Source organism: Sinocyclocheilus anshuiensis, unplaced genomic scaffold (genome assembly GCF_001515605.1).
Source record: "Sinocyclocheilus anshuiensis isolate Anshui unplaced genomic scaffold, SAMN03320099.WGS_v1.1 scaffold729, whole genome shotgun sequence".
Lineage (NCBI taxonomy): Eukaryota > Metazoa > Chordata > Actinopteri > Cypriniformes > Cyprinidae > Sinocyclocheilus > Sinocyclocheilus anshuiensis.
In genome coordinates, this window is record NW_015536561.1 from 660,928 (window position 1) to 687,408 (window position 26,481).

Sequence of the window (26,481 nt, forward strand, 5' to 3'; positions counted from 1 at the left end):
TTACTAAAATGGTTATTTTCCTGCATATTTCGGTCATTTGCGTTTTATATCCTTTTATATTCGCTATAAAATGGGTAGGTTTAGGTTTGGGGTAGGTTAAGGGATCTAAAAATCTAAATCGCTTATTGATAAAATGAACAAAAAAATGCATTGACACGAATATCTTAATGATATAAAAGATACGTAAATATTTTTATGTTTTTTAGCTAAAAATACGTAGCGATTTGTACGTTTTAAACGTTGAAATACATCTAAATTGTACGTTTTAGCATTAATAAAAACGTACAAAAGTGTACGTTTTGTGCTTGTAAATGTTACGTATTAATACCTACGTATAAACATGAGACCAGGCTGGAAAAGCATACACTGGGGGTCTCAAGTGGTGGATCGCAAGAAAAACAGGTGAAAAAAAACAAAACAAAAAACAATGCTACATGGTCAAAAAACACAACCAACCATATAATCGTTCACATCACTGATGTAGACAACAATGCTTAAACCGACCAACAAAAAATAAATAAATTAAAATAATTAAAATAAAATCATGATAATAAACAAAAAATTAAGCAAATAAGCGAATCAAAAATGAATAAAATAAAACATTAACAAACAATAAAAACAAATAATGAATAAATACAAATAAATTAAATTAACAACTAAAGAAATAAAACAAAAATAAGAAATAAACATTTAAATAACAAAGAAATAGTTTTATTAATAGTTTATAGAAAAACAAAAATAATTAAAATTAAACAACCCAAATAACTAAATAAACAAATAAATTATAAACTAAATTGGCAAATAAACAAGAAAAATAAACATAAATAATGCTTATAAACAACTAAATTAAATGATGATAAACAAGTCAATAAAAGCAAATATAAATAAGTTAATTAATGATAATGAAAAATAAGCAAAATAAACAGATTAACAAATAACCAAAATAACTCAAATAATTTTTAAAACATTATAAATAATAAATAAATAAGAGACCACATTTCCCAGCATTTCCAGAATGTTACCGAATATTATTGGAGCATGCAGGATGCATCCACTTGGGCTAATCTACTTTTTCAGAATTATCTTTCATGGGATATCATGCTTGCTTTCCATACGTCAGCATGGTAGACGGGGTCTAGAAGGGGAACAGATGCCATGTAATGAATCTGCATTACATCCACAAGAGTATTTATTAATCCGGGTCATCGTAGAATGCCTGGTGGAATTTAGTCATAAGCCACCGGACTGTGCTATCCATCTGTTGACGGTGTTTCAACACACTTCCAAGTAGCTCCAACACACAGCTGATAAAGCCAGTTAGATGAGTGCTGAAGCGTCTTCAACAAATAGAAAACAAAAGGTCAGATTGCTTATGAATACATTTTTCCAGACGTTTGATTCTGTATCGCAGCTCTGACTGGCTCTGTGCGCGTGCACTTTCCTGTGACACTCAGCGAGCCATTTCTCAAGTCCTTATCACTCATATGTCCTAAACGGTGATGATAATTACAACCCTCAAATAATGTGTGGCTTATACCTGCTGACGCAGCAAGGCCGCATCAAAGACAACTAATACAAGCAGTTTTTTTAAACATACCTCAATAGATTGCCACCACTTCAGAATTCACTGACCTGCAAAACTGTCATTGCCTCCACTTATGAAGGATGAAGTTTCCTTGACCTCTGAACAATTCATCTGAATGATTCGATTCAATTATTTGTTTAAAAAGGACTTGACTGTTGGAGCAAAAAGCAAGTTAAAAAATATTCAGAAATGTTACAAACAAGTGTACTGGAAATATGTTTATGATTTGACTGCATGACGGTTTTATCAACAATGAATGAGTGAGTGAATGAATAAATGAAAGAACCAGTTTTTTTTAATAACGTTAATTGAAATATGTATATAAGACAAAACTTAAACTTGTTTTATTTCAGACAGTTGCTGAAGTTGTTAAACTAAAATAACAAAAACTGAAATAAAAAATGAATAAAAATTATATAGACATTAAAAATCATAAATAAAATGACAAACATTTTTTTTAAACTAACTAAAATTTAAATTTAAAAAACGAATTCAAAATATTAATAAAAACTATAATTAAAAACCAAAATATAATAATTTAAAAATAAAAAAAAAATTAATAATTTAAAAAACAAAAATGAAATTAAACAACCCAAATAACTAAACAAATTATAATAAAAATGAGCAAAAAACAAGAAAAATAAATAATGCTTATGAACAACTAAGCAAAATAAAGAAAATTATAATAACAAGTAAATAAAAACAAATAAACAGGCAAGAATGAATGAATTAATGAATGAACGAACGAACAAACAAACAAACGCAAATTATAAACAAATAAATAAAGACCACATTTCCCAAATATACTGTATAAACTTGTTTTCAGCTAGCTGCTAAAGTTGTTGTACTAAAATAACTAAAACTCAAATAAACAAATTAATAAAAATAGACATTAAAATAAATAAATAAAATGACAAAAACAACAAAATTATTAAAATTAACTCAAATTAAAATGAAAACAGAAAATATAAAAAACTTTAATTAATAAATATATAAAAAAATATATTAATAAAAACTATAATTGTATCAACGATACTAAAATAAAAATGTAATAAACTAATAAAGTAATAAGTAATAAGTAAAATAAATAAAAGCATGCAAATAAAATGATTTGCAAATAAATTAATTAAATTAAAATAATAATAAAAATAAAGTAATGAAACAAAAATCAACAAAACAAACAAGTAAATATAAAACATTAAATAAATAGCACTTAAACTATTTATTAAAACATGCAATAAATAAATAAATAAATTTTAGTATTGTTTATTGTACTACTATGTATTTAAGAGCTGAATCATGGATGCCACAAAATGAACTGACACATAAAACTACAATACATAGCCTAACTAATAAAATTTAATAAGGCTAATAAAACTAATAAAAAGCAATAAACAGCACTATGCGTTTTATAGCATTTAACATGCAATGCCAGGATATCAGGGACAACATGATGTTGTAATTATGTAACCGCTTAATCATTTTTTTAAAGGTTCAAACTAACCGTTTAAAATAACTAATTCACAGAAATAAATCAGACTTCCAATCACTACATGGAGGGTGTTAAATAGAGTCCGGGGGCTGGTGACAAGGGCCTTGAGATTGGACCCAAGACCCTTTTTCTATCCCATCATGTCCCATCCATTGTGACTGCCCCAGGATGCAATGTGTTATGTGGGCCTGGTCTGCTGGACTCTGGTGTAAACTAAATGGATGGAGCTGCCAGCACAATCCTAATCTTGGAGCCAACAGCAGGTCCCACAGCCTCTGACAGCCAGAAAAAAAAGGGACATTGAGCCCAAACCGAAATGCATTCTCTTCTTTCAGAATGGGGGACGGCTTGAATAAAAATAAGGTAAAAGGTATCTTGCATACCATCCAATCATAAAGTATCTCTCCAAGCATGAAAAGTTACATGCCGGTCGGTATCTTCGGTCAATTTCATCATCCTCCTTGTCTTTTTCGCCTCAATGACAAATGGACCATGCTGTGCTCTCTCGCAAAGATAAGCTCAGAATAATATTCGCCCATCATCTTTTTCTGTCAGCTTTGATTTGGCCGATGCCTCACTGCGTGCTTTGAAACTTCCCTGTCTTCAAGCAATATCAAGTGTGAACTTTTGTAGAAGCAAGCCTTTATTCCTCCACATAAAAGTGCAAAACATTAACATCTTTTCTTCATATTGCATCTTAAAAACATCTCCTCCAATATGGAACAAATGCATCACCTTGAAGTGTATTTGAAGGTGATTTATTTAAGCACAGGCTCAAAACCTTATGCTCATCTTGATTAAATTACATTCACAACGAAACCCAGATTTCAAGGGTTATAGTTCACCCAAAAATGAAAATTCGGTCATAAATTACCTACAGAACCTTTCAGGGCTCGCAAAATTTCTAAATCCCTGGTAGCCCTTCATGCAGGCACTCTTCAGATTTTGGTAGCCAAAGATTAATTTAACTAGCCATAATAAAAGACGACCTTTTTTTTTATGTGGAAAACTGGATAGAAGTTGAAACATCAATCAAAACACAAATATCAATCACACACAACATCTCCTGCAATAATAAAGAGAATTTTAGAGTGCAGACCTTGAGTAATGTTTGATAAAACACAAATATCAGCAAATATCAATGAAGGAATTTTATTTCACTATTACAGGGTATATGCAGGATTTTTAAAATTAATTATTTTATGAGCTTTTTTAAGACCTACAAAAATAAAATGAATACCATATGAGCGGGGTAGGGCAATGTCTATGGTAACATAACCATAAAATTACATGATTTACAGTTGAGATACGGGTTTTCACAAAACAAAAAGTCTTATAATATGATAAACATCACATTTCAGCCTTTAAACCATTTTTAAGAAAAGGGATGTGTCAAACGTATGAATTATATTAATTTAAAACATATATAATGCGTCGTGGTACTCTCGTGAACAAGCGTCGAAGACTGACACAGAAGAGAACTTAAATTGTTAAACTCATTCTGACGGCACCCATCCACTGGTGAGCAAGAATGAAGAAACAAACTCATCTTGGATGGCCTGAGAGTGAGTACATTTTCAGCAAATTTCAATTGTTGTGTGAATTATTCCTTTAAAGGTGAGTACATTACATGTTTTTTCATTTTTTGGGTGAACTATCCCTTTAATTTGAAGGGTTATGTGCCTGAATATAGTTATGGAACCAATTGTACCCAAAGAGGACTTCACAATTCAGTGCACATGGCAGCAGCGCTGTGCTTGTTCATCAGATTAACTGACATTTTGACCTGGCTTTCTGCAGCTTTAATAAGTAACACAGCTGCCTCCATGGAAGCCATTAGAATCCCATCTACATATTTTCTGTAGTAAGTATAGATAATCAATAATCCGAATTTATAGTCGCTTAGAAAAAATAATCAACATACATCAGCGCTCTGATAATAGGAGATGGTTCTTTTCAGATCCCAGCGTAGAACTCTAATGGATAGATTATAAAGCAGACGGCCAGACGTTCGATACGGATCAAGCATCACTCCCTGGAGATATCACACTTCAAGGTGTTGGTTACGTTTAATTTACCTTGTGTGGTATGGATAGTGACATCTTTGTCTAAATAAATCAGCTGATGTTCGTGGTCGTGTTGTTTCATCCGATCGGGCTAGTGGATCATCTTCACGCCTCTGGTTTTGACCACCGGCAGCTACAGAAAAGCAGTTCGATGGATGTCCCCAGGTCATAGCCATTCGTTCTGGATGGGGCGACTTCTTCAGTTGTGCGTGACCTCTCCATCCCCCTCCATTTTATACCCTTTCATCGTGTGTTTCTCTTTTAGGGTGACATCCAGCAGCTTATAAACATGAGAGCTCACCGTGAGAGACTACCACACAATGAGCGCCTCCACATGTGAGAAATGTGGCTGTTCAGCTGCCTGTAGGCCTGTCTGATGAGTTACGCCTCATGCTGGTCAATATCAAAAGACTATTGATTGTTGACTCACATTATGGCTTCTTAGTCTCTTAAAACTACCAATAAGGGCTAAAAGCCATCAGAAAAGCCTCTTCAAAGACAACATAATAAATGAAAGTGGTCCGAGCCTAAAGAAAGGAGATGGTTATTTTCTAGATAGTGAAAAAGAAAATAAATGGATATAAATGAACTGAAACCAAAATAAATTATTTTTATTGTTTTTGGACCAATGCAAACACCACTATCATGTAATCTATCAAAAAATGCTTAAAAAATAAATGAATGTTTAATGTCTTCCAAAATGTTTTCTTTAAAAGGCTGTTTCTGCCTCAGGGTAAAATAATAATAATAATAATTATTATTATTATTATTATTATTATTATTATTATATTTATATTTTTAATGCATTTAATTATTATAAATGTGACTTAATTTCTTGCCATTAAGACTTCATATATCAACTTATAATTTATATTTATATTGTTTTTACATATGAATTATATTATCATAATTGTGATTTAATACACAACCATTCAAAGGTTTGGGGTTGATAAGATTTTTTCTCTTTTGTAAATTTAAATTTATTTGATCAAAACGACAATTGTACAATTTATTATTACAAATTTAAAATGATTTTAGGCAGCCATTACTCCAGTCTTCAGTGTCACATGACCCTTCAGAAATCATTCTAATATACAGATTTAGTGATCAAGAAACATTTTCTATTTTAAATGTTGAAACCAGCTCCTTAATATTTTTTGTGTAAACAGTGATTTTCTTTCTCTTTCTTTTTTATTTATTTATTTATTTTCAGGATTCTTTGATGAACAGAAAGTTAACATTTTTAAATAGAAATCTTTTGTAATGTAATGAATGTCTTTACTGTTAATTTTCCTTGCTGAATAAAAGTATTGAATTCTTTCTCCTGTATCGTTTATCCTGTAAAGTATTAAATGTATAAATAAATAATCTTACTGAATGGTAGTGTATATCACAATGTTACCTTTGTTCCTGGCTTAATTTCTTGCAATTATGACTTCATATCTCAACATTGTGGCATCTCAATTTATTTTCTTATATTTGTGATATATTGTCATAATTGTTAATATCACAACGTTACTTCATATTTGAAATTTGAGACTATACTTAATAAAAAAAAATCTCAATTTAAGTTAAAAAAAAAAAGACTTCCACAACATCTCATTTTGCACGTTTCCATTACTAAAACTTTTTTTTTTTTTTTCCCTTTCTGTCAACTAACCATTCAATGTAACCATTTTAGGGGGCTTAACATGTTAGCGTTCCACTATACCAGCAGTGGTACACTGCGTGTTTTTGAGGGTTAAAGTTGTGACATACAACAACTAAAAAAAAAAAGCTAACATGTCAAATATATTTGGAAAGCTGAGATTCTTGTGATTCGAATGATGCAAACCATTTTAAGACACAATTAACACAGCAGGTACAATCAGTGTCTTTGTCAGACCGCCAACAAGGCATCATGCTGTGATCCCACTGTGTTTTCCAGCTAATAGCTCCCAGCTATAATCGTCTGCAGGGATCTGCTTTTTTCCTTTTTCAGAGTGTTCAAAGTTCTATTACTCAATACCAGAAAGACGTACAGTGATTCTGAGGTTTGTTCTGTTTAGGAACAAACCTCAGAGTGTCATCTTTCAAAAGAGACCAAAACCATGCACATACTCCAAGAACAGCATGTAATTTACTTTGGGCATGCCTTTTGAAGGTGTTTTTACAGGAATTCTAAGGGGTTAAAATTAATGTAATGTATGACTAAACAAAATAGCGTCTACATTTAAAGGACATTTTCACCAAGACAAATCTAACAACAACAAAAAAACTGTACAAATTAACACTGGGTGGCCATCATCTGTACCAAAACCAAGCACCTCAGAGGGAAAGAGAAAGGAGGAGGAGGAGCTGAAGATGGTGGTGCTTGGCTGGGGTAAGTTGGCTGTGGTCACTTTTAGCCCAACGGAATGATGAACAGCACGGGCTGATATCCATTTGTCTTCTACCTCTCTGCCTCCAGGCCACGGGGGCCTCCACAATATGTCACTGTCGTATGCTGGACCGCCCCCATGCATCAAAACATTTTAATACAGCTCAGCCCATTTCCAACCATCTCCGGGGTCGGGATCGCGGATAGGAAGTCAACCCTGATCTGTGTTCGCCTCATGTGCGAAACGGTATGAATCAATCCACGTTTTGGTGCCTTTTCACGCGGCGTTACCATAAAACGATCGCGGCACTCCCAGCGAGAACAAACGTTCAGCAAACCGTCTCATCATGAGATGTTTTGACCGTTCTGTTGTTTTTCATCCCGTCTAGGGAAAAACATACGAATGAAAGGAAAAAACAAACAACAAGGCTGGAAATGAGTGGCTGCAGGCATTGGAAAACAGGCCGAGAGGACAGATGGGGTGTGCGCTGCAGATTACAGTGACTGTTTCAACAAAAACTGTTTCCAGAGGGACAACTGGGAAACAAATCCTTGTTAGGAGGGATTGATTCGGTTTGGTTTTTGTTTTGATATTAGGGATGAAGGCCAGCAAGACACTCTGTGGAGAGGGTAAACGTAATGAATTTCATGTCATATGGCCTTAACATCTGTGATCAAGCTAGGTAGATAATAATGAATAGAGGGAAATAACGAGTAGAACAAATTCAAGGCCAGTTTCTCCTCTGAGTAAGAAATGAATAATATTATATCCCACTTCTTCTAAAATATATAAAATATATAAAAAATAAATGAACAAAATGTAATAAATGAATAAAAAGAATAAAATAAAAATAAAAATAAAAAATATGTAAAATATAAAAGTAAATAAATGTAAAAAATAAAACATAAACTAAAATAAAACAAATATGTTAGACAACGGTCTAAAATGCCATTTAAACAGACAAGCAGATTGAAACAGATTTGACACAGCACTGTTATACTAAACTCTAAATGCAAACTAAAAAACACTTGACCTATCGAATAATAACCAGAACTAACTGCTGTATAGTGCAAATAAACCAATTAAAAAAAACAAAAACATTGCTCCATATCCCACTTCATTTCTTGACTAGAAACCAATTATTTCAACTACTCAAGTAGACAAGACATCCAAAATATGACTTTAACCTCTGTAATCTAGCTAGGTGAATAATAATGAATAGAGGGAGTAAGAAATGCACAATATTTCCTCTAAATAAAATATAAAAAAAGTAAAAACAATCAAACACAAAAAGTAAATTAAAATACATGTTTTATATATATATATATATACACACATAACACACACACATTATATATATATATATATATATATATATATATATATATATATATATATATCACACACACACATATATAACAGACAAGCTGAGAGAAACAAACAGAGAGTTGTCACAGAGAATAGTTGGTTGACTCATTTCATCAACAAACATCCAAAATACAACCTTAACGTGTGATGTAGCTAGGTATATATTAATGAATAGAGCAAAGTTGAGCAAGTTTAAGGCCAGTTTCTTCTTGGAATGAAACATGCACAATATTATATCCCACCTCCTCTTCTGCAGCAGCTGCTGTGTTTGTCCAGGTGGCCAATACCTTGAGAATAAAGCCAGAATCTGCGTCAGCACCAGCAGCTGAACAGGGTCAGGCTATCTCAAATGTCCTGTCTGCAGAGGGGCAAGGGTACTTCACGCCCCAAGACTTCAACAGCCAGAGAAAGCGTACCCTGCTGGGGCCAAATATTTCAGCGTTGCTCTCGCTTTACGGAGCTGAATCATTTCCATTGACGTGACAGTATTGTACTCGGTGTCCCTGACAGGGGTAAAGAATATCCCAGCTGGGTTATTTCATTACCTGAAAGCTGTCACCGGAGAGTTCCTGAGTGTCAGCAACAGGCAGAAAGTTACAAAAGTGAATTAGTGCTCGGTGTGGAGCAGGACACAGCTGAAACTGACTCATCTTGTCATGGTGACGGAGTACATTTGGACATGGGCAAGAAAATAAAAACTTGATAATGGACAGCAAGTTACTTCAGACTGAATGGAACATGAGGTTTTAGTGGCACTTTGTTATGGAGCTGAAAATGCTAGCTGCAAACGTCAAGGACAATTTTCTTCAAAGTTCTGATTTAATAAGAGGTTTGCAGATAAAACAAAATGACCCAAGAATGACAAATTTATTTCTGAAATAATCCATATAAGGTTCAGTTGATGAGAACTGAGAGTCACACCATTGAAAACCATGAGCTTAGCTCAATTAAATGAAGTTTAATAGCATCACTAGTCAGTTGCAATTGAAAGTTGCAATAAAACTTTCTCAAATACCTTTATATTATTATGGGCCCTGCCTTTCATAGCACAGTTGCGTATAACATTTCTTTTATTTTCAGAATTTAAAGAGGTCATATGATGTGATTTCAATTTTTCCTTTCTCTTTGGAGTGTTGCAAGCTCTTGGTGCATAAAGAAGATCTGTAACGTTGCAAAGACTAAAGTCTCAAATCCAAAGAGATATTCTTTATAAAAGTTAAGAGTCAACCACGTTTACCTAAAACGGCTCGTTCTAACACGCCCCCACATATCTACGAATAATGATTTTTAAAATAGCATCATATGACCCCTTTAAGGAGTCACAACGAATGTCCTCAGTGGACAATACTAACTTCTCACTGAGATCACTGAGAAATTAATGGAAATTTCTAGATGCTTTTTAGATTTTTATTTTTTATATTTTATGTTATATTAAAATAAAACATAAAAAGTAAAAAGTAGAATAAAAAAATAAATAAAATTAAAATATTAAACAATATATTTTTTTTACTTTTATATTTTTATTTTATATTAAAATAAAAACATAAAAAGTAAAATACAATTAAATAAAAATAAATAAATAAATAAATATGATTAAAGTCAAATTATAAATATATAAAATATAAAAAGTAAAATATAAAAATAAATAAATAAAATAACAAATATAAAATAATTCACATTGGTCCGGAATGATGGAAAAAAGACAAACAACGCGAAACAAACTTTTATACTAACTTGTATACTAAATTCTAAACGTACACTGTCACTTTGCCTATCAAATGATGACAAAAATTAACTGCTGTAGAGTGCAAATAAATAAACAATTAAAAACATTTAAATTACTCCATTTCCCACTTCAGTTCTTGACTAGTCGGTTGACTTATGTCAACTGCCCAAGTAGACAAAACATTCAAAATGCACATCGAAGTTGCAAAAAAATGCTAATTTTTGGAACAACACTGTCAATTTGTGCTTGGCTGTATTCATTAGGTTGAGAAAATGGTCCTAACTGAGTCCTTCTACACTGATGATCCCTATATGAATACAAGGTGTCAGATCGACCAATCGCAATGTAGAATCCTACTCAAAGAGCTCATTTCCTAAACAAACATTGCAGAAATGCGGATAGCTGTGTCATCTTCTCAAAACCAATTTTCTGGAACATGCCATGGGGTGAACACATGACATTCAAAAGTGCTGGCATCCCAGCTCACACGCACAAAAGAGCACTCTGTAAAAAGGTACATACGCTGGTGCGGGTACACGGACCCAGCTTGGACGGGCAGACAGCTGTGATCGTTAACTCTAAAACCCTTTTCAACCATTCTGTGATCTGACAGGCTGGTGAAAAGCCTTTAAAGTTCCCTTGACTCTCCAAACCAAAATTATACATCACAGCCTTAAAGTTTCAACTAGTCACATTGGTCAAACAGATTCAATTTCAGGCATAATTAAACCCCATCTTGCATCTGAACTAACAAAGCATGATTTACTGCTTGCTTGTTGGTTCGTTTTACAGAGTCTTTATTCAAGCAAACAAGCCGATCGCGTTCATATCCAACACTATATCTGGGTTGTTAGCCCACACAAGCATTGGCGGCTTATGAGAGATCTCATCTGGTTATTCGCCACGGTAAGAGAAAGCACTGGCAGATGCCCACTCAACTGTGCTGAGCGCAGCCTGATCCGTGCCAGATGTTGGGCCGATGATTCATGCGAATTGCCCAAGAAGGTTGCAATATGCCAAGCTGAGGCTGTCCTGGGAAATAGGTGTGGAATAGTTGTCAAATATGTCCAATAATCAGTGAATCAGATACAGCTGTCCCCTCCGGTGAATGCAAAACACTTGGCTGTGGGAAATTAAGATAAAAAAAATAAAATGTCTGCCATGTGGCCTAGCAAAGGACAATTTGAGGTTTGATTCTGGCATGTGTAATCTCTAGAATGTACAAAAGGACATATTTTGATCATCGATTAGTTGGCTGGTTCAACAATTAGCTGACTAGTCAGTCACAAGTAAGGTCAGATAACAAAGAATGCATTTTTGCATTCCACTGCTCTGCTTTTTGGTGTTTTTCTATGTAAACATGAGCTAGATGGACGTATTAGACCGTTGTGCTCACGTCTCACATCTTTTTATAGCTTTTACAACATTCTAAAAACACGACACTCAAATTCAAAGTAGTTCACTTCTAACCAAAAAAAAAAAAAAACATTTCTGGAAAGCACACTTATTTTTCTATACAACTGTCCTGCATCCCAGTTTTTAAATGTGAATCGATGAGACATTTTTTTTTTTAATGGGGAACTTTAAATTGTTGAAGGTGGTGAATTCGTTAGGGTTCGAATATGGACAATTGATGGACTAGATGTCCACCAACCCACTAGTTGATTAGTGAGGCTGACTAGTGTATATGGATTTTTCTTTTCTTTAATTTGCATTTTAGCTTCAAAGTTTTGCTTTAAAGGGTGTGAATTCAGAAATGCAACTTCTCTGAGAGTTTTCAACTTGCTGCAAATACTTTAAAAGCTTCTCTAAGAAGTTGCATCGCTAAATTCAACCCTTTAAAGCACTGTTGCACATATACGACCCTTCGAAAGATTGGGGTCAGTACTTTTTTTTTTTACTTTTATTACTTTTATACTTTTATTCAGCAAAGCTGCATTAAATTTATTAAAAGTGTAAAGACATTTACATAGTTACAAAAAATGTTTATTTCAAATAAATGTTATTTTGAACTATCTATCCTAAAAAAATGCAGCTTGTGCTTCACAAAAATATCAACAATGACAATGATAAGATATGTTTCTTTAGCAGCAAATCAGCATATTAGAATGATTTCTGAAGGATCACGTGACACTGAAGACTGGAGTAATGATGCTGAATATTCAGCTTTGCATCACAGGAATAAATTTACATTTTAAAACATATTATAACAGAAAACTGTTATTTTTTCAGTATTTTTAACAAATAAATGCAGCCTTGTCCAGTATAATAGTCTCCTTTCAAAAATATTACAAAATCTTACCAACCCCAAACTTTTGAGCAAAAGTGGGAAATAGGTGTGGAATAGTTGTCAAATATGTCCAATAATCAGTGAATCAGATACAGCTGTCCCCTCCGGTGAATGCAAAACACTTGGCTGTGGGAAATTAAGATAAAAAAAATAAAATGTCTGCCATGTGGCCTAGCAAAGGACAATTTGAGGTTTGATTCTGGCATGTGTAATCTCTAGAATGTACAAAAGGACATATTTTGATCATCGATTAGTTGGCTGGTTCAACAATTAGCTGACTAGTCAGTCACAAGTAAGGTCAGATAACAAAGAATGCATTTTTGCATTCCACTGCTCTGCTTTTTGGTGTTTTTCTATGTAAACATGAGCTAGATGGACGTATTAGACCGTTGTGCTCACGTCTCACATCTTTTTATAGCTTTTACAACATTCTAAAAACACGACACTCAAATTCAAAGTAGTTCACTTCTAACCAAAAAAAAAAAAAAACATTTCTGGAAAGCACACTTATTTTTCTATACAACTGTCCTGCATCCCAGTTTTTAAATGTGAATCGATGAGACATTTTTTTTTTTAATGGGGAACTTTAAATTGTTGAAGGTGGTGAATTCGTTAGGGTTCGAATATGGACAATTGATGGACTAGATGTCCACCAACCCACTAGTTGATTAGTGAGGCTGACTAGTGTATATGGATTTTTCTTTTCTTTAATTTGCATTTTAGCTTCAAAGTTTTGCTTTAAAGGGTGTGAATTCAGAAATGCAACTTCTCTGAGAGTTTTCAACTTGCTGCAAATACTTTAAAAGCTTCTCTAAGAAGTTGCATCGCTAAATTCAACCCTTTAAAGCACTGTTGCACATATACGACCCTTCGAAAGATTGGGGTCAGTACTTTTTTTTTTTACTTTTATTACTTTTATACTTTTATTCAGCAAAGCTGCATTAAATTTATTAAAAGTGTAAAGACATTTACATAGTTACAAAAAATGTTTATTTCAAATAAATGTTATTTTGAACTATCTATCCTAAAAAAATGCAGCTTGTGCTTCACAAAAATATCAACAATGACAATGATAAGATATGTTTCTTTAGCAGCAAATCAGCATATTAGAATGATTTCTGAAGGATCACGTGACACTGAAGACTGGAGTAATGATGCTGAATATTCAGCTTTGCATCACAGGAATAAATTTACATTTTAAAACATATTATAACAGAAAACTGTTATTTTTTCAGTATTTTTAACAAATAAATGCAGCCTTGTCCAGTATAATAGTCTCCTTTCAAAAATATTACAAAATCTTACCAACCCCAAACTTTTGAGCAAAAGTGTATATCAGTTAAAAGTGAATTTTGTCAATATTTAGCAGTAAGAATTGCACAAAGATACCATAAAATCTAACACACATGGATTAACAGCCACAAAACTCTTGTATTTAAGTCCAGATACATACCAGTGGGCCACTGAATTTATCAATGCTTCATGTTTACCAGTCCAGCTTTTATTGTGAGCCGTATGACCAGCGAAGCTGATCAGGAACATTACGCCACAGGCTATGTACAGCTGATGTGCAATTCGTATGGGAGTTCACGATGTCGGAAAACCCAATTCTATTTGACATTACCAAGAGACGCTTTTGACAGCAGCCTCTGTGATGAATACACCCAGAGATGAAAACATAACCTCAGAACGCCGGAGTCTGTTCACACCTCTTGTTTTGTCCCATGCTAAGCCAGAGCAGGAAGTGAGCTCTGTAATCTCACCGCCTAACTTGTCGCTCAACAAGATAACGCCAAACGCCAAACGCTGTTTGTCACAAGTCTCATCCGTTCACGTCTCCCAGTCCCTGCAGTCAACAAAAGATTGTCTTTTTCCAATTTCAACAGGAGAATCACACAGATCTCTGGGAATGCTAACGCTACATGCTACGTAAACAGCACTGAGAGAGCTAAACTTCACCCCTTTTATCAGCAAACTCAAAAAAATTGTACATCTGTGAGCTTCTATGGGGGTTCTTGTACACATTTGACAAGTTTAAAATGAATATATTGTAAAACTAGACAAACAATAGCTGCATTATGACACAGAAGACTTGAGTAATGGCTGCTGGAAATTCAGCTTTGCCATTGCAGGAATAAATTACATGTTAAAATACATTAAAACAGAAAATATGTATTGGAAATTGTAATAATTTCACAACATTCACATCTCCCAGTTGTTGCAGTCAACAAAAGATTGCTCAATGGATTGTCTTTTACCAATTTCAACAAGAGAATCACACAGATCTCTGTGAATGCTAATGCTACATAAACGGTACAGAGAGAGCTAAACTTCACACCTTTCATCAGCAAACTCAAAAAATGTGTACATCTTCATGCTTCTCAGGGGTTCCTCTACACATTTGAGAGTTTTAAAATTAATATATTGTAAAACTAGCCACAAACTGTAGCTTTCTGAAGTAAATAGGCTAATGACCTGTAGGCTAAGTTGATGAAAATAAATTTTTAAGCATAAGTATTCTATGTAACAAGTCATAACTGATTATTATCTAATTTACTGCCAGTAAGCCACAAATATGAGTCTGAAGTAATCATAATCATATTATATTATCTAACAGTACTGAAAAACGGCTTGTGCTAATAGCATTTCATAATGAAAGCTCATAAACGTTTACTTTTTAAACACTTTTTTTCCTCCATGTTAAAATTCAATTCAAAACGGACACAGGGTTTCATAAAACATCAGACCCCTTGACCTACATTATGGATATTTCCTTTTGAAATTTCTAGTCTGTGATGAATTTGATGGAAGCAAATGTGACCTTTTCGCACATTGTCATTTCCATTTCAAAGGGTTTGCAACACCACTGTATTTATATCTATGCAATACTGCATTACCATATAAATGAAACTGACGAAAGTACCCATATTTAGAAGATGTCCAATCTTAAAGGTGAGTTCTGCCGCTTTCTAAGTGTGCGGTGGACTTTATAGAAGTGCATTTGTGAACTCTGTTGCTAAGCTTTCAGCTTTTGAACACACTAACAGTAAGAAATTGAATAAAACTAAAAGATTATTTATCTAAATACACAATGCATACATTAATGTTGCTTTCCGACTGCACCTACATCGTTTTCAATGTCGACAGACCTAGCGTCTGTGTTATTGAGGATGTGAGATCAGCGCTAAAGGCATCAAGTGCTCTCCCATGTACCTCAGACCTGTCACCAAGCAACAAGCTGCCCTGAAACTGTTAATAAAGGCCCCCCACACAGGAAGTAATACCCTAAAGGTGAATGTGCGCTTTGTTGAAGTGAAATCTAAATTTGTCACAGTAATTTGTGAAGGCTCATGGGAAAACGAACACTGAATGGGTTCAATTCGAGTATGGGATTGCATTGGTGCACGCGCTGTGACACTTAAAGAGACCGTTCACCCAAAAATGAAAATTAATTTACTCACCCTCATGTCATTCCAAACCTGTATGACAAACCTGTATTTCTTCAGCTAAGCAAAAAAGAAGATAGTTTGCAGAATGTGCCAACTGTTGTTGTCAATACAGTCAAAGTCAAAGGGTCCAAAACAACAACAAATTGAACCCTATTGATTTTCAATGCAGGGACAAAAATAAAATATATCTTTTGTTTTCCACAAAAGAAAGTCATACAGGTTTGGGAACAACGCAAGCATTAGTAAATTATCAAAGAAATTTACATTTTTAGTGAATTATCCTTTTAAGAGTTTAGAACTGTGATTATAACTATTTAGATTCAAATCTCAACCCCACTTCCGGAAATGTCTCTGTTTTACAGCATGTTCAAAACATAAAACATCAAAACCATCATCATGATTGTCACGAATCCGGTCCATGCACTTCCGTTCGCTCACGTTTATCACTGTGATAGCTGATAGCTACTTTACGGAGCCTGCTCTAGTTTGCATAGTCTAGTCATAGTCTTGCCTTGCCTGTTTTCCTGATTCTTGCCACGTATCTTGGATTAACCCGTTGCTTGCTGTTTCGGACTGTGTTTGCTCCTCGCCTGGACTTATGCTCACGTTTACGGATTACCCCTCTTGTCAAGCCCTCTGGATACTGTTCGCCGATCGAAGACCCATGCTAGCCCTAGGAATATTCTTTGACTTGCCTGTGATATACCTGTTTGCTGTTGTTCGGACCTGCCTGTGTTTTTGACTATGTTTATTAATAAAAGCTTGCACATGGATTCGCACGCCTCTCGTCTCGTCAGCTCCGTAACAATGATATCTGAATCTATATCTGTTTTGTTTTTGTTTTTTTGCGATTAAAAAGTCCGTTTTAAAAACTGACATGAAAAAAATAATTATGTAATAAAAATATATGAATAATTTTATTTCATACATTTATTTCATAATAAATAAAAATGAAATTCGTTTCAAAAACAGTCAACCAAAAATTGAGGGATTTATAAAATTATAAAAAATGTATTATGCCCCCTGATCCGCACATAAATTCTATATATAAACAAAAAGAATCAAAATAAAACTTAAAAGTACCACCTTTATACAAAATTCTTTAAACAATGCTCCTCAACAAACAACACTCACCATGATCAAGCAACAAATAATGAGCAAAAGTGCCGGTATTACAGCAGGAGGATGAGTAAATGACAGAATCTGATTTTTTTTTTTTGTAAATTATCCTTTTAAGAGCTTGGAAATGTCATTACACATCACCAACACACCAACACAGATCGAATTTTGACCTCACTTCCTCTATTCTTTTGTCCATAATTAACACAAAGTTCACAAAAAACAATCTTGTTATTGCACAGTTCCAGACTTGGAGCCTACAACTTCAGGAGATCATGTCTTTATCATCCACACGCTTGTTATGAGGTCACTGAAGGAATAAATCCTCGCTCAGATGAAAAGAGCGAGTCTCCTTTAACTCGCCGCCCACTGATCTACACCTCCATTCTCTGAGCATCCTCTCTAATACAGTTAGCATGCCTGATCAATAGTGCAGCATACAGAAGCTCCTGTATTGGTGATAAGAATGAGGCCACGCAACGGAGGAGACCCCGCTCTCTTGGTGAGGAAATCAAGTCACCCTCAGTTGTGAGGAAGCCGCGAGGAGAATCGATCATTCCCTGACTGTGAATAGAGTGTAGATAAGCCGGGGAGGAGAGCTCTTAAATAGGGATGGCCACAGAGTTGACCTCTGTATTGGTTTTACACATGTAAATACTATCTAGCTGGGAACAGCAAGGGAGATATGGCGATATCCGGTAGATTAAAACACGCTGGCATTTGTCTTTTTCATTTCACCACTCAATTCCAAGGGCAAAAAGGTGACTGCCTCAATGTGTTGGACAAGATGGTGCCTGAACTTTCAGACAGGAAGAAATAGCCTGCTTACAGATGCCTAGGGCAATCATAAAAAGAGAAAACAATCAATCAATCTATCTATCTATCTATCTATCTATCTATCTAGATAAAGACAAAAAAAATGAACGAACTCGTATCGAACCATGACCACAAAACTGAGGTACGTACCGAACCGTGACTTTCTGTGTAACGTTACACCTCTATTATGTGTATATTTTAATTACATATATTTATAATAATAATAAATGTTTACATAAATCAGTCAACCAATAAAAAATATACTGTGTTGACCAAACCATCAAAACAAGTATCGATCTTAAGATCAGACTCTGGATATAAAATATTACATTTTGTTTAATTTAGTCTGAGATATCCATTTTGGATGGATGGATGGATGGTGTACATAAATTCCATGAAACTGGATGTTCCTACCATAGAAGTAAATCAAATTTAAAGCACCACCTTCATACAAACATACAAATGTCTTCAAACAAATGTTCCGCGCTCGAGGTCCCTTACCAAGATCAAATAACACGGAATGAGCAAAGGTGCCAAAGGCACACCATGTATTCTTGCATTCAAAAACTGTGCAACAAAACAAAGCACAAAGATCTTATATTTTTTTCTAAATTCAATGTTTTGAAAGTAATAAATGTAGTCATTCGCACACTGAGCATGTGTGTGTGTGTGTGTGTGTGTGTGTGTGTGTACGTGTGTGTATATACATACTTGCCATTAATGACCCCGTCAGGGTTGAGCATGGGGATGATTTTGAAGATGTAGGCCCCCCTCAAACTCTCGGCTACAGGATCACTGCTGCACAGGAACTCCAGCGTGCCTTTCAGTACCCAGCTGGCATTGCTCTCTCCTGGATGAACCCTTGCTGTCAGCACCACACATGGCCGGTTACCTAAAAGAAACATGAACATGAGAAAAAAGGTTTTAATGTATAAACATATTGCTCAATCATACATTTATGTAGCTAATACCTGTAAAAGGTAACCTGTGGCATGAAGTGAGTAGCTTTTATTGTGGATTGCTCATGTTTTAAACAGGAGAAAGCCACCAAATCAGTGTGACACTTTGCTGTCACAACATTACACAGCAATTACTCCGTGTCAGATTTTCAGTCGACGTCTCCCTTGACTCGTTTCATCTGGACGGGAAAATTACATCACCTTGCTGAGCAAGTTTACAAAGCCAAAAGAAATGGACAAAGCTTATCAAAAACACATTAACATTTAATTTAGCTTGACTATTATGGCCCTGGCAAAAGACAGCAGACGGGGCGACTAATTTGTGTGATTCTGGTATTGATGATTTCATAATGAGTTACTGCATGGCCTCTGTTTATGCGCTCTTTCACTAGCTCCGTTTCATTTTCTGTATTTAACTGAATCTGAATACGTCCATGCAATTAGGCTGGAGTGATGATTTTTTATTTTCTTTTTTTGAGCTGTAAAATGAGATAATGCCATTATTACTGCCTTTTGCCATAATAACGAATGGCATACATTCGCCGTGAATAGCATGTGACCTACAATTTTGCATTCAGCTTAAGGGTCAATGAGAAATAAGGAGAGTCAAAGACGATGAAAAGAAAATTATTTTGAATTCTCTGCATTTATGTCAGTTTAATACCTTTTGTAATTTATTTTGTAAAAAAGAAAAACTTTTGTAATCATTTGTAAGAGAAGTTTTTAATGGCTGTAAAAATGTTCATTATTTATTTAGTTTTGTTTGTTTGCATGTTATTTTATGAATATCAAAGTTCATACAAAGTTATCTAATTTAACAGGCAATAAAAGGATGATTAAACTTTGACCTTCTTTTTTTTTTTATTACTTTAAGCCCCAATAAAAAAGTATTCAAATAAAAATGTTAAACATTTTTTGTACATGCAACACAATATAACATATTTTCTGTACTTTGCCACAATATATTATGGATTACAGATAGATATATATATATATACACATACACACACAAACTAATAAACAAAAGTTTCACAAAACACAAGATCCATACAAATATTCCATAAAAACAGATGCTTAATAAGAATACAAAAATAAACAAATAAAATTATAGATGAGATGTAATATTTATATATTTATTTATACAATATCATTTTATTTATAGATTATTATGATATAATTATATATTTTATATAACAAAAAATATAATTGATATTATTATACCCTCAAAAGATAATTAAAAGCCATTACTGTGTTAAATTAGAAAGAAATATCAAGTAGACATAACAAAAAATAGCTTTAGAAATAAATATTTTCATTTGAATCAACATAAAATGTATTACAAAAAAACAGTTTAGGCTACAACAGCCTAACATAACCTATGGAACACAAAAGAAGATAATTTGAGAAACATCTCAATATTTTTTGTTCATACAATGAACGTCATTGGTAACCAAATCAGCTTGGTTACAAACATTCTTCATTATTTTTGTTTATGTTCCATAAAAGAAAGTAAGTGATACAGGTTTGAAACGACATGAGGGTGAATGATGACAGAATTTTTATTTTTGGGTGAACTATCACTTTATTTATTATTATTATTATTATTATTATTATTATTATTATTATTATTATTATTATTATTGTTGGTTGTTTTTTTTATGAATGATATTCTAAATAAGAAACTAAAACTGCCAAGCAGGTGTCGGTAAATGGGGCGTTAATTACGTTAAAATATTTTAATTGCATTATTTTCCCTAACTAATTAATTAAATTAATGCGCTAAAATGACAGCCCTAATTTTTATATAATATATAAAATATAATTTATCTAGATAATGTGTCGCAATATTGACCCTTACACAACAACACATGTAAGTTTATTGTGGATCATGATGCAGTTTCAGTGCTGAAAATAACTATACCATTCCAAAACAATACTGAAAATGCAGGTATCCCTAACAAAAGTGTCCTAAAGATAAAATATGCTTGATAAATATCACATCAGCTTGGTGCACACGCTCACTTCCCCTCAAAAGGCGGCTGCTCCAGCTCTGCAAAAAAAAAAAACGAGATAATTTAAATTCTAATTCAAGTCGGAATCAGAGACTTGCGATGCGTTCGGCTGATCTGATGAAGTCCTGCCTGCAAACCCTCTGTCCTCTCCACTTAAACTCTCCCTCCATCTGTCCTTCATCTCTGCGTTCACACTCGCTCACTTGAATTCCTGCACATTAATTTGTCACTACCCCATTTTACCAGTAAAATAACGTTTTTTTGCAATAAACTACTGTGTTTCCTCCATTCTACATCCAACAGCAAACTGCACTGCACAAATAAGCTGAAGGAGCTATTTTTATCCGTCTGTGAAAAGCAACCTCCACATATCCATTCCATGTGTATTTCTGCCTGGCTCCCATTTACACGTTTACATCGGTAAAAGCCCAATAAAATATATGTTGTTTGCCACACATGCAAAGTGAGTGTACAAAGACGTGGGCGTGCTTCGTGAAGCTACGAGGGAATGGAGTCCTTCGTTAGATCTCTTTGCCGCTACCACACAAGTCAGTCTTCCCACGCTCCCAGTGGGAAGAGTACAGCCCAATCCTTTAAGAGCCGGGCTTTCACTCCGTGTACGGAGGAGTCTTTGGCACACAGTCGACTTCAACCCAAACAGTATACAGACAAAGAGCAAGAGAAGTGAAAACAGAAATTATAAAGGAAAGAGGAAGATGAGAGGGCAAAAAACCTCCTTTTTGTGCCTTTGTCTCTCCTGTTGCTTCGCGGCTATCTGAGCAAACTTACCTCCCACTGACAACGCCTAAAAACATGCTGGTTTATCTCTTTCCTATGTGTGTGCACGTACGTGCTTGCTTCTGAATGTGTGGTGTGTGTGTCAGGGTTTAAATAGCCAGGTTTATGTGCCTCTGTTGAACAGCCCTTAAGACGTTCAAAGGAAAGGCTTTTGAAAGTGGGGCTTATAATACTGCACATTATGAGGAGAAAAAATACAAGTTTCATGGGTTCCTTGGAGTATGAAATGTTTCCCAGTCCTTACATTTATAAGAAGGTGGGAGTGGCATTCTTAGATTTAGACACAGACCTAGACCTAAACTCCAGCACTTTGCTTGATTATCAACAGTAGCAAAGAAATTAACTAATATTACACACTTTAAAATGCACATAGACATAGACCTAGACCGTAGAATTAGGCTCTGACTTCGACCTTGACCCCAACTTAGACTACAACACAAATTAAGCGGGTAGTATTACACTAAGTTGTCTACATTATTTGCAGACCCAGACTGCAACACTTACCAAACTTGCTAGACTTAGATACTGACTTAGATCTAAACATAAACCTAGACTTATCAAACTGAGTTTTACACATTTTAAAACATCTGCAAGTATAAAACTAGACTTAGATCCAGACATAGACCCAGACAGACACCCAGATGTACTCTAGAACTAAACATAAACCCAGACTTAGATTTACAAATTCAAGTTAGTTTTAGGTCTGAAAATGTATAACCATATTTAGACCCAGACTTAGACCATGATTTATGAAATGAAGTTAGTTTTACACATTTTAAAAGGTCTGAAGATGTACAACCCGATTTAGACCCAGACTTAAACCATGATTTATGACATTAAGTTAGCTTTACACATTTTAAAACCTCTGCAGACATACCAGACTTAGACCCAGACTTACACCCTGATTTATACAATTTAGTTTTACACACTTTAAAACATCCGCAGACGACGTACAGCTAGATTTAGACCCAGATTTACACCCTGATTTATAAAATGTAGTTTTATGCAATTTAAAACGTCTGAAGACATACAACCAGATTTACACCCAGACTTAAGGCCCGTTCACACAAAGAACGATAACTATAAAGATAACTATATTAGCGTCCACACCAGCAGATGATATCGTCTGTTTATTCTAAATGAACACTCGTCTGCTGCTTTAAATTCTCGAGCTTGTTGTAGCAGGATTGATTATGATTGGCTGTCAATGTTTTTATCGTTAATCAGCTGGAGAAAAAATCATTCTGAAAGTGATTCTAACGATATCGTTTCTCTGTGCCTTTATCGTTATAGCTGCGGTGTGGACTCTGCTAATCTTAAATATTGAGAACGATTTTTAGAACTATATCTTTATTGTTATCTTTATAGTTATCATTGTTGGTGTGAACAGGCCTTTACACCCTGATTTATAAAATTAAGTTCATTTTACAGATTTCAGAATGTCTGGAGATGTACAACCAGATTTAGAATCAGATTTACACCCTGACTTATAAAATTAAGTTAGTTTTACACATTTTAAAATGTTTGCAGACATAAAACCAAACTTGGACCCAGACTTACACCGACTTATAAAATGAAGTTAGTTTTACACGTTTTAAAATGTCTGCAGATGTACAGCCAGACTTAAACCCATAGACTCCGACTTAACAATTAAGTTAAAAATGACTGCAGACAAAACCAGATCCAGACATAGATGCAGATGTAGAACTAGACATAGACCCATACTTATAAAACTAAGTTTCGCACATTTTAAAATGCTTGCAGATGCACAACCAGACTTAGAACCCAACATAGACACAAACAAAAATTAAGTTAGTTTTACGTTTAAATGTCTGCAAGCATAAAACCAAACTTAGACCCAGACTTACATCCTGACTTACAATATGTATTCAGTTTTACACCTTTTTAAATGTCTGCAGATGTGCAACCAGACTTAGACCCAAAGACATTACACACATTAAAATGTCTGCAGACCCAGACTTAAACTCAGCAGCTTAACTAATTAATTTAAGTGCTGCAGTGCCTAGTAAATTAAGTTGTGTGTAGTATTACACACTTTTAAAACACACACACACACACACACACACACACACACACACAGGGAGAAAAAGTCTCCGCCTCTTGATTTTTTTTTTTTTTTTAATGGTGTCATCCTATTTTTACAATGAAGTCATCTGTATTTTACAACTACAGCATCTGGTTTTATAACGGCTTCCTTCATTTAGACTCATAATCTTGATTTTATGAGTACATATTTATTCTTGTTATGCATGACTTCAACACAGTCATAACAATAGAGTTGGGCTGTTAAGTAAATTATTGAAAAGCCAAAAGAGTTGAGATAAACAAATTGTACAGTAATTCAGTTGTCTTTAAAACGAAATGATATATGCAAATTGATATATGATGGATATCAAATTACATTTTTTTATTTTATATTTTATTTGTATTAAATATATGATTAAAATATCAATAATACACTAAATTAAACTACTATATTAAATATAAATATACAATATTTAAATACTTTACAACTGATCATAACTACAAAAAGTGTATCGGCTGCAAAATACATTATAAAATAAGAATTCTAAGAATTTCCTAAGCTTTCCCATTGTAATTTATTATTTCCAGGCTTTCAAAAAAAAATTATAAAAATCAGTTTTAAAAAAGACTGACAATATAGAAATACTCTTATATAAAATGTTATAATAAGTATTGTAATAAGTATTGTATACTCATAATATTATTTAATACTTATACTCAATATTTTTTTATTTAATGGAAATATTTTTATTTATATCACTTTTAAACATTGAATCAAAACCATCTTATGAAAGCATAATGGTGCTAAATCAAATTGTACATGCTAAAATGTATCCTCAAATCTCACAATCTCTTTCCGTCTAAAATAAAATGACAGGCTAATATTTACAAATGTCACATGAAAATCAGGGCTCAGAGATCCTCCAGCAGCATTTCAGTTGAAAAAAAGTGTCAAATTGAACAGCGAAGTCATCATTTTCACATACTGTAGCCCAGTTTCTGGATTCCGTGTACTGCGGGTGAAATGGGGGTTATGATGTCTATTTGAAGAGACTATGTGAACATGCAGGACAGAGCAACAGCACAGATTGCGATATTAAAATAGAGAGGAAGAAAGAAACATGCAGGCTGCAGGATGCATGCCAATGGAGGACAGACTCTGTTAATGCAGAGTCAAACGCAAGCAGAAAGCTATTGCAAATAGGATTTATCATTGATTGTAAGCATGGCATGGGCAATGTGACTAACAGATAAGAACCCTGCATTTCTGTTTCACACGCTCAAATGGCTTTTCTAAATTGACAGCAGGAAAACATATCATTATTTTTCACAGCCCAGCCAAATAAATGTATATGTAATTATATAACATGATGAATTGTTTTTGAGTCAAGTAAGGTCATGTAATTGCCTAAAACAGTCTGTCTGTTACCTTGATTTTACTTTGTAAAGTATGTGAATGTCCGTTTACGTTTTGACCTCAAGATGGGATAAAAGCCTGATAATTTAATAATAATAATAATAATAATAATATTATACAAACACCCATATATAAAAAAACAAAATGCCAAATAAACATTCATTAGAACTTTAGAAAAGTAATCAAAAGTAATCAGTTACATTACTTTAATAAAGTAATTGAAAAAGTTACACTACTATTACATTTTAAATAGGGTAATTTGTAATCTGTAACCTATTACATTTCTAAAGTAACCTTCCCAACACTGTCCTTAATATAAAAAAAGTTACATTTCTTGTATAGCACACAAAATGTCCCAAATAAATAATTCTAAAAAATTATAACCAGTCTGTTTAGTGATATACACCAAGGCAACGCACATAAATAACAGCCAACTAAAATTGTTTTATTTATATAATGTGACATCGTTGTTACTTAAAGACAGCTGCAAGATATTTTCACTCCTGCTTTTGTAAGGAATAGCATAAAAGTGTAAATGTAAAGTAAGCTGGTGTTGTTTACAGGTACAGCTAATCAAAGGGATTTGTTTAATTAGAAGCCTGTGAGAGTTATGCAAATACCAACTGCAAATTAAGCCGTTAAGTTCATCCGGTTGAATTGCTACCACTTTAATCCATGTTGTTCTGTTGGTCAGCTGCACAACTTTAATACTAAACAAAAGCTGCCACGGCTCGTCTGATGTGTCATATTAACACGTCCTCATTCCACGGGGAGTATATTCCATAACCCAAAGGTTGCGAGTTCGAGTCTCGTACCGGCAGGGTTGTAGGTGGGGGGAGTGAATGTACAGCGTTCTCTCCCACCTTCAATAGCAACCTTCTGAGCAAGGCACCGAACCCCCAACTGCCGCAGCATAAATGGCTGCCCACTGCTCCGGGTGTGTGTTCACTGCTGTGTGTGTGCACTCTGGATGAGTTA

General features: G+C 34.1%; 1 protein-coding gene across 1 annotated transcript in view; it reads right to left on the reverse strand.

Moving 5' to 3' along the window:
• The window catches only part of LOC107701621 (cytosolic carboxypeptidase 4-like), a 237,154-nt gene that overhangs the window by 70,042 nt on the left and 140,631 nt on the right, over positions 1-26,481 (reverse strand). The window contains exon 20 of the mRNA XM_016503665.1: positions 18,983-19,163. Coding sequence (XP_016359151.1) covers positions 18,983-19,163 — 181 coding nt within the window. The remainder of the gene's footprint in view (positions 1-18,982; positions 19,164-26,481) is intronic.